At 29.4% G+C, this 18,363-nt stretch overlaps 1 protein-coding gene across 1 annotated transcript; it reads right to left on the bottom strand.

The window, feature by feature from the left end:
- Positions 1–4,684: 4,684 nt before the first annotated feature.
- Positions 4,685–16,664, bottom strand: LOC142317805 (uncharacterized). Its single transcript, XM_075354354.1, has 2 exons — positions 16,538–16,664; positions 4,685–4,968 (listed from the first exon to the last, which is right to left on the bottom strand). The coding sequence occupies exons 1-2, from the start codon at positions 16,662–16,664 to the stop codon at positions 4,685–4,687; spliced, it is 411 nt and encodes a 136-aa protein (XP_075210469.1).
- Between the last annotated feature and the right edge of the window lie 1,699 nt (positions 16,665–18,363).

Here is an 18,363-nt window from a genome sequence, read left to right as displayed (position 1 = left end):
ATAGGTCAAAGATCTACTTAAAAGACTATCTAACAAAATGTATATTTTATATTTAAATACTAACACTTTTTATACTTATATATTAACAATGCTATTATAAATATTAGTATATTTCAGTTGCTTTTAAAAGAAAAATAAAATTTCTCGCACTTGTAATGGAATTTTTAAACGTTAAAATATGTTATATGTTATAAACCATCAGTCATTTTCCTGTAGAAATACATTTTTATAGTGCAGTTAGTTTATTAGTAAATAACATGTATTCCAAACACAGATTAATTTAAATAATATTAATTATTATTATAGCAACACATGAAGCTATGAAAAGAGGTTATATCTGATATGCGGATATACATGTATAAATACAAAATTCGATTATATATTTATAATGGTATATATATATATATATATATATATATATATATATATATACCAATTTGTCCTGACTGACTGATTCATCAACGCACAGCAAAAACTTTTGCAAATAAAGTGATGAAAATTTGAATACATATTCTTACGGTGTAACTGCTTACAAAAATGGTTTACAAAAAATAACTGCTTACTAACTCCTTCATAAGGAACACTGTTCTCTAGCTTCTATCTTCTATCTACTGTAAATAAATGGATTTTCATCTTGATCGACGACTTACTTAGGCGAAACATATCACTTCTAAGCGGAAACAGTTGGATATCAAGTTTAAACACAAGTACTGGCTGATAGGACATAAATCTTGGCTTTCAGCAGAAAGTAAATTATTGATTTTTTAAATCCCTTTTGAAGCTTGTTTGGACTTAGGTGCTTGAATTGTGGGATACAGCATTCAACTCCAGTATTGACGTACTTGAACGCTTCCAAACAAAAACACAGCGGGAAATGCTCAACATACCATCGTACATACGTAATAGCCTTATACGTAAAATAGATAATTGAGAACGTTTGGTGTAGTAAGTGGAGATATTAAGAGATTAGTAGTGAATTAAAGTTGTGACAATTAATTAAAAAATTAACATAACAAATTCAAATTTTCTTTAACAATGCTTAATCAGTAATTTAGCAACTGTAATGATATTTTAAAATTAGTTCTGTTGGAAAAGTCAAAAAGAGTAGATCTTTTATATTTTGCTCCAGAACTAAAACTTAACACAGGCTTGATATAACTAAGAAAAAGCGTTAACAGATAAAGTAAAACAAAAAGACCGTTCAAGACATCTTTGAAGGAAGAAGCTAAAGTGTAAAAGAGACAAGAACCTAAGAAAGAAAGAGATTTAACTAAACCGAAGAAAGAAGTACATACTGAAAAAACACCAGAAAGAATTATAACATAAAGAGATATTTATAGCAAAACGAAAGTTAAACTAATTTAAATAAAAGAAAAAGAACAACAGAAATGGTAGAGCCATAACATTAATGGTGGAGTTTGATTAGGCGGGATGGGGGTGGGCCCCCATCCTGAACTTTTGTGTTTTTGGATATTAATTATTTAAATGTTTTTGCAAAAATGTAAACTAATGGAATGAATGTATATTTTTTTAAATCCTGTGTAAAACTATTTGTAGTAAATCTAAACCATCTGTTTCAATAAGTTTTTCAAAATCGATGAATTGTGTTATTTTTATTGTAGTTATTAACACGTAATGTTTCAGTGAATCAGATAATTTTGAAAAGTTTTAAAATACGAGAAAAAATTTTATTTATAAAAACACTTCGACTACATTGATAAAATCTTTTTCTTAAATATTACAATTCTTTAGATAACAACAATTTTATTACAGGAATTTGTAACAAATTTAATTGTAAATGTAAATCTGCTGTGTTCCCTTGTCCCTTGTTACTCTTTTACAGCATTTCCATAGAATTCGGATAATTTCTGCTGAAATTACTTCCCTTCGCGTTAAACGTTTTCCGCTATTTATATAATTGAAGCTTTGTTTTTGTATTGTGCACAATAAATATTCTATTTTGTATAAGTTTGAAACATAATTAGCCCGTTTTGTTTGTTTAATTTATTTTTTCTACTTTGCTGTCTATTTGACCGCTATCAATTATGAATGTTTGAACTGATTTTTGGCGTAACATACAAGATAACTATATTTTCCTAGTAAGTAAGTGCACTTTATTTTTTTATACAGTATAAATGGGCTTTATTCGTACAATTTTAATCAAAATCAAATTCTCTACAAGTTTTGTTTAAAAATGACATTTTTATAATCAGTTTAACAAAATTATCTTACACAAAAATAAATTAATGTGTTTTTCGATTCCAATCTTTTTTTTTTTTAACCCAAATTTCTCAAAAAGTACTAAAAGTCTGGGACTTATCTTTTTTCAGTTTTACAGATCAGATTTCATATAAAAATCAATAAATTTACCCCTTCATTTAGTTCCCAAGAATTACAGTTAGTTTCAATTTTATCGTAGGCGCAGAAGTCAGGGCGAAATCTTTGCTAGCCGACACTCACTAACGAAGCGTTTCCGAACTTAGGTTTATATGATTTTCTTTCCTTATTTTCAGTAGTAGGAAGTTAATTACATCCTTCGTGAATTACCTGCTTATATATAAATATATTAGCATCTGCGTCTCGGCTTCAACCGCACTATATGGTTACTAGCGTTTTCCTTCGCGGTCACGTGATATTTAACAGGTCAGGGCTCACTTCATTCAACTTTCTTGTCTAGCCAAGACCCCTCTGAGTTCATTAAACTCACGCTAGTGACAATATAATGACAAATAAAAATGAAAGATTATTCACTTTATAAAAAATATCATTGTATTGTAATTTCTTCAGAGCAGCAGTTTTGGCAGTACAGACCCAAAGATCTGAGTGTTCTGAAGAATGCAGCTTTCAAAACAGTAACCCTCTATCTTAAAAATATTAGTTATAACTGACTACCTATCCTTGTACGAGTGAAAAAGTATTTTTCGCGGTTCTTAGCGATATCCGACAAGCATAACCTTTTTGAGAACCGTTCGACAGGAAATCTCTCTGGTTAGTATCCAAAATCGTTTGGATCGGCACCCAAATTATTTGGTGGTCTATTTATTAGATAACACGATCATTATCCAATTCAGATTTCCAATTTTTCAAGATTTCTGACGAACAATATTCTTGGTTTGCCTTATCGCTTTATTTAGGTGACTTTACGGTCTGGCCGTACGGAGTGCTCTTCTATTCTATTATTAAGTCACAAGCCGCTGGGTCTGTGGCAACTTAATGTTATTTCAAATACATCTTATTTACTTATTGTTCTACGAACAGATTGTAAAGTCGCTGTGTCGTTATAAAAAAGGGATCTTTTTAATTTCCGAGTTTAAAGGGTTAAAATGGAGTAACAATGAAATTTACATTTTTTTTTAATTTTTCGGTAACGATGAAGATACAAACTTGATTTCTGTTGTGTGTAATCGTAATGTGAATATCTAAAAACCATTTTATAAATTTGTCCTTGAAATTGGTAAAGAAAATAAAAAAATTTTGAACAATGATTGCAAATTTTCCCCATTTCGACAGTACTAAACAACACATTCATTCGATTTGGGCTTGAAAATATTCTTCAAACAAATATCTAAAGAAAATGTTCAATTCCTTTTAATTTTGATTTTTTAAGGGTGTGATGGTGTAGGGCGTTGCGGCTCAACTATCACAGCCACTACCACTGTTACTGTAAGTGGGACACTACAACTGCTTCCGGTTATTTAACAAAAAATTATAAAATAAAGAAAATTTAAAAAAGGATAACAAATTACGGTCACCTACTAGTGTTTGTCAAGTAACGCTAAGAGCAGGTGAAAATACATTTTTACCCGTACGAAGGATGGTTTATTAATAATATTTTCAAGATGGTGGCTGACTATTTTTGAAGCTTTTAGATCATTCAAAATTTTAGGTCTCGTACTGACCAAACTGTTGCTCTGAAGAAATTACAATAGAGTGATTTTTTTTTATTACAACGGTACCTTGTAAAATCATCATTAATAACAATAATTAATACTTATACAATAAATGCAAAAAATAAACATTCAATGAAATAAGTATTCAGTGTGAATACTAAAATGAATAATGTAATAATCGAGATAGTACAGAAAATAACATGACGTTGCTTAAATATTTATCATATTTTTATCCTTAACTTATTTTTCTCATGTTGCAAAGACTTATTTTCACAACTCCTGCCGATTGCGATTTAATTGATAAAATTAAATTTAAATAAAAAAAATTAATGTTCATACTAAAAATGAGTAATTTATGATTCGATGTAACAAAAGTGAAGTTAAAAAATATAAAATAACTCTTATTAAGCGTTAAGCAACTTGTAATTTTAGTTCATTCAACAAATTTCTTCAAATTTTCAAAACTAACTGATCTTAAAAACTAAATAAAATAAATGTAGTAAATTAATTTAATCAATATCAAATTTAATATTATCAGGAGTTCTATTTTTATTGTTTTATTATAATATATTTTTTTACAGTAGCTAATAAAATTAGATTTAACTATGTAGAAGAGAGAAAACTGTTTAAAAATTAATTTAATTTATCTATAACTTTTTTCTTACACACTGAATTAATAATTATATATATATATATATATATATTTATATATATATATATATAATATATACTCGTAGATTATATATTTATATATATATATATATAATATATACTCGTAGATTATAATTTAATTTTCAAGACGCTTGTACACTTAATTTATGCGTTATTGGATACGGATTTACTGGTAAAACCGAATCGTAATGTGAGAGTTGCTGCTGGCTGTAACGTTGCATATGTTGCTTGGTAACTAAATAGTAATGGAATGCGAGACCAATGGATAGGAACAAGGCTAATTTACTCGCAAGAAGAGAGACTCCTCCTATAATAGTCATTAATGATGATACCATTGGTAGTAGTGTAGTCATCTTCAACGTTAGCCCGAGTAAAAAAGGTAAAGCGGTCTTCTTCCATCCTCTACCTTGAAACAAAATAAAAAATTAAAAACTAAAAAACTGTACAATACTGAAAATTTGTTTGCTATATTTTTTTATTTAAATAAAATAAAAATAATTATATTTATTCTATTTAAATACAAAACAAAAACCGTATATACGTAAAAAGTATAAATAAAAACCGTATATACGTAAAAGTGTGTGTTTAAATATAATAATAAATTTAATTATTTTTATTTAATTTAAAATCACTTTTTAGGAGTTTACGGTTATCTTTTGTAGCTCCTGGCTACTTCTCCTCAGTGTTAGAAACGAATTGGTTGTAAAAAAATAACACAATACACACAAAGCTAAAGTTATTGAGTACAAAATAGTTTCATACCGGTTTCTATCTTCATTACGTGATATTATTATCATTTGCCAGTACTACTTAAAGATTTAATATCGTTTAAATGCCATTAATCCAGCAATGTTATTCCCTTCAGGCTTTATCTTTCCAAAATTAGTTTATCTTATAGTCAAAATACTTCAGTGAGGTGTTTTATTAATTTAATTGCATTACCGAAAAATTGGAAGAATTTTATGATCGATTCTCTTACTATAAATTTTATTAGAGTATTCAGTACAAAATGTAATCTCTTTGGAATAACGCACACAGAGAGTTTGGAACTGATTAAATGTTGAGTTTTCTGCGCTCCAGTTGTGTCGATACGTAATAAAAACGATCCAGTTAACTTTTTTCGACAGTTGAATAAATGTAGGCACATTCATGCTAAAGAAAATTGTGACCGATATCATTTTTACATGATAGATTTATCAACAGGCAAATTGAACCTGAGCACTATACAAAATCATATACTGTACAACAAATTTATGTTAATTTCGACTGGATGATGTGCTAGAGCTGATTATTCCATTAACTCGTTAAAATATTTTGAATAATCGGATACCCAAACGTATTTTTAAGATATTCTTTCATTATTATTTGAAAAAAAAAACTAAAGTATTTTATGAGTATCGGCTTCGGCAATTAACATAAAAAAGTCATTAGCGTGCAAAAAGTATATATTTATATATTTATTTTGTCGGGGAAAATCTGGAATAAGTGTATTGACAGCATTGTACAAACTGAAAATTTATCTACATACAATACAGTAAAAGATCTTGTATCTTTTATTCGGTGGCGTAATTAATGTAGTAATGAGCTTATATTCTAAAAAATAATTTCATATGAACCTATTTAATTTTACGTAATATTCATTACAAATTTCCTTTTACTCACATTTAGTTTAAATTGTAATCAGCAGTTACAGAAAGAAATAGACAGTTCAAATAATAGTTAAAAATATGTCATTTTTGCATAAATCTGTGAAAAAGTATATTTACAATTAATATTAAAATTATTATTTTATAACTATTTTTTGTGGTTTACTTAGATAATTTAACAGCATAGTTTTGCTGTAGTTCTCAGCCTCTTTTTTTCTAAAAAGTAAACGCAATTAGTAGAACAATACGCACCATATTAACTTGAACTATTTGAACTTATTTAATTCAATGAACTATTAAAAGATAATTATTTAAAACTTATTCTTGGTTTTCTATAATATAGTAATTATTGGTTAGTAATTAAGAAGTATGTTTGTAAATATATTAGTTTATTGTAATATTAGTTAAATCGTGTCCAGTACGTATAAAATTCTGATTCTGCGTAACCACTTGGTGGTCTGTAAAAAATTTAGTGTCAACTGATAACAATAAAATTGTTGCAAAAACCAAAACGGCTGTTTCGAGAAGAAATAATTTTTTTTAAAATTATTAGTGCTGTTTTATTATTAGAATTGTGAAAATGTATTACGAAACAACTGGTTTTGGATCTATAAATAGGTTATTGCACTAAGATTAATTTTTGGTAGACATGTACTTGTTACGATTTTTTAGGAGTTAATTCATATAGATTTTAAGTTAATTCACTTATACAATGAATCGCATTGTTATGAATCCGTTGCTTACAGCTTCAACTAACAATGGCGATACGATGTTTGTGATAAATAACTCGCAGATCAGTAGGAAACGGGTACCACTAATGAGTTGAAACAGGGACCCGAGAAAAACACCATGTCACAGACATATTAGAGTCGGCATTAAATATACCTTGCATATTTAATATACCTTGTGTCTGAGACGTATTTTATTGAATGGAACTACTTGCGTGTCGGGATTATTTGGTGTACGCGACTAACCATCCGGATGGCAGACAGCATGGTGCTACTGCTCTCATAATCGCTCATATTCAGCTCTCAACAGTCAGCACCAACCACACTCATGCAATCACGATTGAGATTTTGGGCTAGCTTGAACCCATAAGATTTTCAGAGTACACTGTTCCCCTCTTCACATGATCACTGATGACATATATTATGGGTACTTCAATACATTATGCTGTCTCTTTATATGCGGGAGGGTGATTTGAATATGAAACATCTACAACGGGATTCTAGAGAAATAACCACTTGCGGTAGGACACTGAACGAATGTATCACGAGGCTGCAGCTCAATGTTATCTCAAGATTGAAACCAACTAATTTTGGCTTTCAGATGCAACTAAGTTTTCTGACTTATTGGATTTCTGTATAAATATGGCAGTTTTTTCCTTTTACATTGACGTGAGAAATAACTTTGGCTGTACGTCAGACACTTACCTGTAAGTTAATTTTAAGAAAAATGGTCGTAAAGAAGAGAAATTACACTATCATTCACAACAATAGAACCAACTGGGGTTCTTACCAAAAGTAGATTGAGGAAAGGTTTGGGTTGTTATGAGGCTGTTCCATTAAATTGAGCAATCGATGTAGAAGATGCGACCGAACGTTTGACGTCAATTATGAGGGAAGCAGAATGGCATTCAACTTCTAAGCAGATGAGGCACAGACTAACCTAGCGAGGTGATGGAAGTTTACTGCCAATAAAAGGAGAATTCCGAGGTCATGCCAATTCCACAAGGGTCCGGAGGACAGATCAGTTCTGAATAGGACTGCACGTAGATTGAGGAAACTGAAAGATCGATGAGAAATGAAAACGTTTAGGGGTTATATTGAAGATTTCTCCCTTTTTGACAAAGATAATTTGTTACAGAAAGCAATAAGAAGATTGAAATGACCTTACCTGTCGTCTGTACCACTGAGGTCATCTAATGGATGGTCTTAAAGCAGAATTTTTTGGTGTAAAGACAACATTGGATCATCTAGACTTCCAAAACAAAGTGCCTAGAATCTTAACAGAAGCGCAATGGTTTGTCAGAAACGATGAGATCCCGAATATTTAGGGATACCGTACATTAGTCAGTAAATACAACGTATGATTACGAAATAAATATGTTAACTAAATCAACACATGAACCACATAGCGGTGAATCTGTTGAACAGCAGTAAGCATATTAGACGTCTCAAAAGGTGACACGTGTTGGACATGAGGCATGCTCTGCAGCGATGGATTTTATACTTCAGGACTGTAAGATTTTACCTTTCAGGACTAAATTATCAATTGTTGCTGTAAATTTAGTTTTTTATATTGCATTTACATTCACATATTTTTATATTACTTTTATGTTTCTGCTACGACTGAGCATTCAGCTGCCGATGAGATTATTTGAGAATATATTGAGGCTATTGTTGTGTGGTCAATCGCGCTCTCGAATAATATTATTACATTATGAATCGTTCTACTATCTGTTGTTTTTTGTTTTTATATTATTTGTTTGTAATAATTTGTTTCCGTTTTAAATAATTTGCTTCCTGTTGTAATTTGTTATTTTCCTTTTATTTATTTTTAATTGTGATTGTTTTATGTGTTTTGTTATAAAGCTTGTGTTGGTAAATAATTGTTATGTGGAGAAATAATGTAAATAGTGGTGTCGGTATTTCACGAGGGATATTTCTAGGTACTCTTCATTATGTCATTATTTGTCTATCCATTTACTTGTGATCTTGATTATAAATAAATATAAACCTATTGTAAATAAAGTCCAGCAGAAAAAGAAAAAAACACAAAACCAGATATGAACTCCACTTCACTTTAATTTTAAGAGGTTGACTAATTTTTATTACTTTTATTGCTATTCTTTTTATTTTTATATAAAAAAATAAAGACATTTGAATATTATAAACTTATCAGTTCAAATAGAATGAGTTTTACACATTTTATTATGTATTCTATTAAACTGATTATAATAGTAGTAATAATAATAATAATAAAATATGTAAATGAGTGCGTATCTCTCTCTCTCTCTCTCTCTCTCTCTGTGTGTGTGTTTGTGTGTGTATGTGAGAGAGAGAGATAGATAGTGAGGAAAATAATGAGAAAAAGAGTATTAGAAAAAGAGAAAGAAAGAGAAATCATGATACCGTCGATATGACATGGGAATTTGGTATAGTCATTCATGTGTACTGAGTATTGTACTTACTTACATTTCGCTTAGTTCCATTTTTAGTGTTATATATCAAATTTAACCGTTATGGAAAAAGAAGTAAAATACTTTACAATCAGTTCAATCTTTATCATCGGACCACATTCCAATACGAAATGAAGGTTTCAGATAGTAGGCCGTGGATGTTCTTTTTCACCAGAAGAATTAGATTTTTAACAAAAGAAACTAGTGCTGGTTTTTAATACCTCTCTTTTATGAATATGTTTAATAATTATCAGACCTACTTTACATAATTCAATCTACAATTCTAATATGATTTGCGGTTAGCGGGTTTAAAAAAATGAATTCTAATACTCGTATTATAAGAATTCTAATTCCTCTTCGAACCTATTCAAAAGAGTAACGTAACGATATATGGATATTATTAAGTGATAATTAGCATTTTTTTACGAATTACTTTTTATTCACTTGCGTGCATATAGCTCATTTCAATTTTGATAGCTCATTTCAAAATTAATTTTGATAATCTTAAAATAACGAAAGTAAAGATAGATGTCAAAGGTTAATAAAATAATTTTTACTTCCTTGTACGAAGTAAAGGTAGTATTGTAATTGCGAAAAATTTCGGTTTTCAGATTTCAACGGAAATATCCATTTTGACTATCCTTGAATTCATTTTGATTAGCTTCGTCATGACATCTGTACGTACTTATGTACAAAAATCCAAAACATTTGGATTTTTGAAAAAAATTTAATAATTCAATAATAATACAAAAAAATATATATATGAAAAAAATCAGAAATTAGTGAAATAAAATGTTATGTACTTTTCATTTTAATTCAAAAACCATTACAACCAGAGGTTAATAATTATTAATAGACCAATATATTTAAATTTAAAAAAAAGTTAAAAAAATATATCTACATGAAATCGAATTCGAACCAATGTGTGCATGTTACGAATCAGACACCTTCTCATTTACACCACATATCTACATGAGCGACGTGAAAAAAATTAACATATAAACTAATAATTAAATTATTTCATTTAGTGAACTCCTGTATACTGGTTAAATAAAGTTTATTCAGTATAGTTTTAAATAAAGTGCAGCAAAAAATGTGTACATGTATTTTAATAGGTGTACAAGGAAATCATGTGGTGTCCACACCAGATTTTTTTATTACAGTATTACGAGTCATTAATAAAAATTTTGTAGAAAAATTAAACTGTTGCCAGATGAAGGATTAAAAGTATTAAATATTCGTTTTCCATTACTTCATAGTAAAATCTTAGTAATGTAGATTGTACAGTGTGTATTTAATTAATTATTTTTCTCTGTTCCACATTACCCAATTAAATATTATTAGGTTATTGCTAATAGTTAAACCAAATATTCATAAAAAAAAAAAATATGAATATATCTTTCCAGTATATTACAATTAACATTTTTTGAATCATAAAATGAAGCAATAGAAAAAAATCTCTTCATTATTGAGTGACAAAATTCATAAAAAATAAATGTTTGATGTAGCTCTTATATTTTTTTTTTTCTACAGTAGGCAATAAGCTAAAATTCTTATCGGACAATATTAATATTAAATTCTGAAGAACCTCTACGGACGTGTGTGTTTAATTTATATTTAACGACATGTTGCTAACTGGATAAAACAGAAGAAATATTAAATACTATTAAATATTCGAAACATTAAATTGGCGGTCTACAAAAGGGTTAGTCGACAAGGTAAAGCGAGACTGAAATCCATAATATTCGCATCTATGGTGGTTAGTTTAATAACTGCATCATTACTAAAGATGTATTTCAGTAGTCCGGCATCAGTAGATGGTTATAGGGAAACGGAAGCATATTTTATTACTTAGAACGACAGTTTGATAGACTTTTTATTAACTGCAGTAATAAACCCTCATTGAGAGCTTTTCAACGATGTATCATAAGCGGTACTTATTTTTACTAGTTCCAGAGTTATAGCCAAATAAAATTTTAAATAATGAAAGCAACACAATTGACAAGGCATTATCAAGCAGTACCAATAAAAAATACTTTTTGAAAAATTGTTTTTCCAGAAAGAAAGAAAGAATAAAAAAAGATAAAAAATCTAACCTCGTTAACATGAACATTAAAAATATTAACATGTATGTATCGTGGCGATACATACATGATAATACCATTGAAGATATGAAAAATAAAAGAAAATCAGAAATTACTCTATTCAATCGAGTACTACAGGAATATCATTTCAAAATCGAAAATTATACGAATAATGATGAGCGAATTAATGACAAAAAAAAACCTGTAGCAGATCTACATAAATATACAAATAATGACAATGACAATGAAAATGAAAAGTTCTCATTTTTTAAAGATGAAAAATTTTTAAAAATTTCGAAAGAAAAAAAACGAGATTGGATTGAACATCTCAATCCAATTTCGTTCCAGTCCAATCCATTCCATTTCAGCTTAGATAAGGCGAGTACTGTTCAGCCCAGTCCAATCAATCCCTTTATCCTAGAAAAGACAAACCCAATTCTCTATATTCAAAGTTTGATTCAGACGGGGTCGGGTTAGGTTAGGTCAATTCTGTTCAAGTTCAGCTCAATCTTTTTCATTCCTGTTTAGTGCAGTTTACGTCAATCACATTTAGGGTGTCTGCTCCAGTCCAGTCCAGTACATGCACAGTTCAGTCCATTATATTCCAGCTCATTTCAGTCAAGTCAAGTCGAGTCACGCCCAGTCTATTCCATTCCACCTCAGTTCAGACGTGTCCAGTTAAGGTGATTCCAGTCCAGATAAAAACAAACCAGTCATTCCAGTCCTATACAGTTCATTTCAGTTCATTCCAGTCTTGTACTGTCCAGTCAAGTGCAGTTCAGTAAAGACAAACACAGTTCTCTGTATTCAAGTCCAGTTCAAGCCCCCTTCCAGAAGGTATGCTTTGTTAGCGGTTCCAGGAAGGGTGGTAGCCAGGGGTGGCGGTTTAGTCGGTAGTGCGCAGGTTTACATACGCATATTAATAACAACTTGCCTGTTAGCGAGCCCGTTACTGCTTAGGCGTCCGTAAATGGAATTCCCCACCTCTTTAACAAAAAAAAAAAAAAAAAAAAAAAAAAGTTTAATGAATCAAGTTTAGCCAATCAAGTCAAGTACAATCCAGTCCACTCTTGTCTCGTTCAAACCAAACCAGTCTGTCGAAACGAGACCAGTCCAGTTCGAATCGGGTAGTTTTCGGGTAGATTCAGTTAAAGTAAGGACAATTCGGTTCAGATGAGTCAATTCCAGTTCAGGCGAGTCCAGTCCTCTGAAGTATTATCTAGTTACCGGAGGCTAAACAGGAAAAAGAAAGGCGAATCCAGTCCATTCCAGTTCCAATGAAACAATTCCAATATAGGTGAGCTCAGTTCAATCCAGTTCAGACAGGCCTAGTTTGTAGAAATAGGGAAAACAAACAAATTTCAATCTTTCCACTAATTCGTATCCTGATATAGACACAAATTATCCGTTATCCACAACGAATGTATTGAATTAGTTTTTGAAACTATTATTTACAATTCCATTCCCCTATCCGCAATTGTACGATCGAATTGAAATTGAATAATAAAAATTCTTATTGAAGATATGTATTATATTAAAAGAATTTCCCCTCCACCACTATATCCAATCATTTTGGATAGTTGTCAACCGACCATTTTATAGTTGTTAGGCGAACTACAGTGGTGTGAGTGGGGGGATGGAGACCAGTGGAGCGAAGAAGATTTATGAACGGTCACTTACTCGAAATGTGCGAATAGCGAACTATCTAGGATATGGGGATTCAAAAGCTTTATCATTTGTAGAGGAAATGAAGCTGTATGGAGATGATTGCCAAATAAAGAAGTTGGAATCTATAGGTCACGAGCAGAAAAGAATGGGAAAGCGTCTTCGAAATCTGAAATTAAGGTACAGAGGGATGAAATTAAATGATTGTAGTTCTTTGAGTAGACATAATAGGCTGACAGACACAGCTATAATTAATATTCAAAATTATTATGATTGAAATTGAGAAAAGACCTATGGTCTTTTTTCAGTAAATGTATTCATCAAAGTTATACTGTATTGTAAATTATATATTTCACTTTCTTATGGAATATATGTCAAAATATTCTGGAATCAAGGTACCCATTACAATAGGTAGCTTTTTCATAACTCAGCCATTAGGAGAAATACTGAAAGTTGGTATTCAATGTATAAAGCAGTGAAGGCTGAGTTTTTTTATTTCAGTTTAACTGATGAAAACCCTCAACATGGACTATGTCGTCCTGTTGCCGATATCTGGTGTAAGTTTCAGAAAGCCAAGGCATAAGGTAAACCATATAATTACTCCAAGCATTTACCTATTGTTGTCATGTTCGAAATAAATTTTTTTAGAAACCTATTAGCTAAAGATCTTTCAGTAAAGTGCGTAAAAAGTAAAATACAGAACCCGAATGAGTCACTCAACAGCGTAATTTGCGCACGACTGCCAAAAACATTATTCGTTGGGTTTCAGACAATTCAGCTTGGTGTACATTAAGCCATAAGTACTTTTAATAAAAAGAATATTATGAAATGCTTAGTTTTTAAAAACCAGGAATCACTACCAGTGTCAATTTTGTCCAGATGATGAAATTAGTTGATAGAGGAAGGATCGCTTGAGCTGATCGTGAACTGAAAGAACTAATAAAAAAAAAGGTTTCAAAAGAAAAAAGCAAGGATAAGAGAGTGTTACAAGATGTCATAGAAGAAGACGATGAGCTGCAGGCCCGTATTATGCTTCAGGAATTTATTGGCAGGAAAAACCTATGTATTTAAAACTTTAAGCTTTGTTTTCCGAAAACTTCATTTTTCTGGATATTTTTGTGCCTTTTTCTCAACTTCTAAGAAACATACAGGAATGATTTTTTTTCTTTTGGGGGTATTCTCACTTACATATACTATTGTTTGAGGGAAGCAGAATTACAAAAAAAAAATTAAAAATTGAAAATGATATTTTTTACCATTAGTTAGCCTTTTCCTAAAAAAAAATTATAACTTTGTTGTAATACAAGATTTCAAAAACCTATTTCGCTCAAATTGCTCCAAAAACTATGCTTTATAAGCTGTATAAATTTTAAATCAATTGCATATCAGGAGGCTAAGAAAAAGGAATATAAATTCTCCTACTTTAATATTGCAGAGATCGAGCGGTATGACTCCCCTCAAGTAAATATAGTTCCACAGAATCCATTAAAATTAATTATCACAACCACTTCCTGCCTCCTTCTTCTGTAGCATTTGTAATAATACAATTTTCATAATCAAAATGTTATTTTTAAACTTACATATAACTGAAATATTATTATTTAATTGAGCTCTAGATTAAAAAACAACTTTGATTCAAAATTCTAGCTGTAATTAAAAAATGAAAAAGAAAAATGAGTTATTAATAAATAATGACTTGAGATAAAGAATCTCTTTCACTTTTTTTAAGGCGTTGGATGAAAATATAGAACATCATTTACTGGGAATCTGTTTAAAAGAAAAAAGAGATACGTTCTTTGACATAAATGATGTAGATCATCCCTGCTCTTTTACAGGTCAAAGGTTGAAGTACTATCCTGATTGGCATTACAGAAACTTTATCTTTCATAAACCTTAAATTCAGAAACCCAACCTATGGTCTTTTTTCAGTAAATGTATTCATCAAAGTTATACTGTATTGTAAATTATATATTTCACTTTCTTATGGAATATATGTCAAAATTTTCTGGAATCAGGGTACCCATTACAATAGGTAGCTTTTTCATAAAATTTACCTAATTCTCATTGGTTTATATGTGATACTGATTTATTTTATTTAAAAATATCCTTATTAAGCCTAATTGTGAATAGTTTACTCACAAATTTGGAGCTTTATCTCTTTTTTTTCAAGAAAGAGTGCATTTAGTATAATCATGATGTTTGTCTCAATTTTTCTGATTTGATATAGAATTAATTATTAGTGTTATTTTATAGATTTGCATTAGTTTTGAAAACCCAAAATAATATTTATCTCTAGAAAATTTTAAGCTAAATCAGAAACCTTGATTTGTAAACGAACTCACGAATATTTTTTGAATATATTATTCATTTGTGTAGTCATAAATTATTGCACTTATTCGGGTCTATAAATGAGAAAAACTGAGGAAAAGTAATTTGAAAGTATAAAACGATGGAAAAGTAAGAAGAAAAAATAATTTAACAGTTCGTAAAATAAATAAATATATTTCACAGTTATTTTCCTTAGAAGCTAGGGTAGTGAAATATTATTATTATTATTTTTATTATTATTATATTAATAAATTAAAACTAATTGCTTAAGTTTGTTTAATTGAAAATTATTAATCATTAATTGAACGATATAATAAATAATTAAATAATCTGTGAATGATGTAATAAATGCAATGAACAGAAAATTTTATAATTAATCTTTTAAATAATTATGACAATAAAGTAATAATTAATCTTAGTAGTATAGTTCTGAATTTATTTCCAAATGTTAGTGTTTAAAATAATTATTTCCTAAAATAATCGAAACAAATGGATATCATGAAACTTAAATTATTTGTCAAAATTAGATTTATATAAAATAAATTAGACAATCATGAGAATTCAATTATTCCTCCTAAAAAATCTTATTCTACCGAAAAACTAAATTTAGTCCATTATGTGCTACTTCAATAATAAGATATTGTTTTGAAAATATTATTAATAGTTCGATGGACTGAAAATCGTATCAAATATAACCGAAAGATATGATTATTAACTTATATATTCATTTTTTATGAAGTCCTGATAATCGCTAACTATTTGCATGCGAAAAAATCATTAATGTGTTCTTTACATAAGATTTAAAAATGTTGATATTAAACATGTACAAAGTGTTATTTATTAATTCCCTTATTTTCTTAATTAATGCGATAATAAACTAAAACAAAACATTATCCAAAAGAAAAATAAAACATTTTCATATTAGTAAATACTAAACAATTTTAAATTCACACTGGTTTTAGATGTTTTGCAAATCTTTTAAATTTGTACCTCAATGAAATATTTTCTTTTATTCCCATTTCAATACGTGAAAACTTAGTTCTATAATTCAAGAGTATTATTGTCACTTACTTTCATTAATTCCATTTACGTAAGTTAATTTCTTTGAAATGTTTTCATATGAATTTAAATTTGTCGATAAAGTACTGCTTTCCATACTTATATCTTTAGAAGAATCTGCTGGAAAATCGGCTGTCATACTATAATGAATGTATAATAGTAACATAATTAGTAATATTAATAAACGTAACCACGTCAACATTGGTACGGACTCTTTTTTTCAAAAATTGAAATATAACTATAAAAATAATCTTCGATTAATAAGTATTAATTCAACTGAATTCTAACTTTAACTGTCTTCAGACTGCTTCCGCAAATATATATAAACTAAATAATAACTCTTCTTTGTTTCTATGGAGTTTTATTTTAGCGTTAGGAAGGAAGTACTTTACTGTATTTTGACAATGAAACTACGGAGTTTTCTGAGTGCTTTAAAGTTCTATCAGGTGTACTAAAAAAATTGAATACAAGTAACACACTGTAATAACACAAATAGTAAAAATTAACTAAAAATTCTTATTAATTGAACGGTTTCCAATTATAAAACCTGCAAATATCAGTACTTTCGATTTAAGAATTTTTGCGAGTTAAGTTTTGGTTGAGTTGTTTCTTTGGCACGAAATTATCATGTCTAAAGTCTCATCTCGTTACGCCATTTCACTTGTAATATTCACTGAATTTTTTTAAAAACACGCGATGAACAAACCGGAAAATATATTGAAGCGAAAATCACAAAACTATTAAATATGTAATTTAAACTACGTCAAATATATGTAACCTTTTCTTACCCTACTTTATAAATACCGCGTAAAGTAGGTAACTCGAAAATTATAATTATTTCAAAGTTTTATTTATTATATTTGGTAGTAAAATCATATTTTTTTCTAAATTCCAAATATTAGGTAAACGATTACTTTTCTGTAATTAATTTTTATTTTATTTTATTTTAGTCATCAGTCACATGACTGGGTGACACAAAAATGCGAATCGATGAAACGTTACTGCAGGATGACATTTTTGAAGGCACAGCAGGAATTTTTCTGCGAGAGTAACTTTAAAGTTAAAATTATTTAGATTAAAAACTCTTTTTTTTTCTTTTTTAACTATCTCATGTCACATTTTATAACTATCCAGTACTTCAGTAGTGATCACCAAATTTTAGAGAATTTAAAAAAGAAGAAGCGGGAAAGACTTGTATAAATACCAGAAGCAGGTGAATCAGACCGGTATATTATAAATCTTAATGTTTTGTGCTGATCTAAAAACGAAGGCGAGGGTTTTTTAATAAATTCCAAAAGAGAACATATTAAGCCAAACTACGTAGTACAATAACAAGTGAGACAAAAAGAAAAAATATCATTTCATAAACATATTCTTTATTATTAATAACTTAATATACAAAATTTTAAACAACTCATGGTCTTGTGCCTTAGTAATCCATATAAATTTTGCAGTGCATAAAGATGATGTCACTAGGCCGATCGTATATTTAACCCAAGGACAGTCTTAACTCCTTAACCCACCGGATTGGTCTAGTGGTGAACGCGTCTTCCCAAATCAGTTGATTTAGAAGTCGAGAGTTCCAGCGTTCAAGTCCTAGTACAGTCAGTTATTTTTACACGAATTTGAATTAGTAGATCGTGGATATCGGTATTTTATGGTGGTTGGGTTTCAATTAACCACACATCTCAGGAACGGTCGAACTGCGACTGTACAAGACTACAATTCATTTACACTCATACATTTCATCCTCTGAATTATTATCTGAAAGGTAATTACCGGAGGCTAAACAGAAAAAAAGAAAGTTTTAACTCCAAACAAAAGCTCCGCACAGCGAA

Source organism: Lycorma delicatula, chromosome 1, assembly GCF_047948215.1.
Source record: "Lycorma delicatula isolate Av1 chromosome 1, ASM4794821v1, whole genome shotgun sequence".
NCBI lineage: Eukaryota > Metazoa > Arthropoda > Insecta > Hemiptera > Fulgoridae > Lycorma > Lycorma delicatula.
The sequence above is the reverse complement of the archived record's forward strand: the minus strand, read 5'-3'. Positions and strand labels throughout refer to the sequence as shown.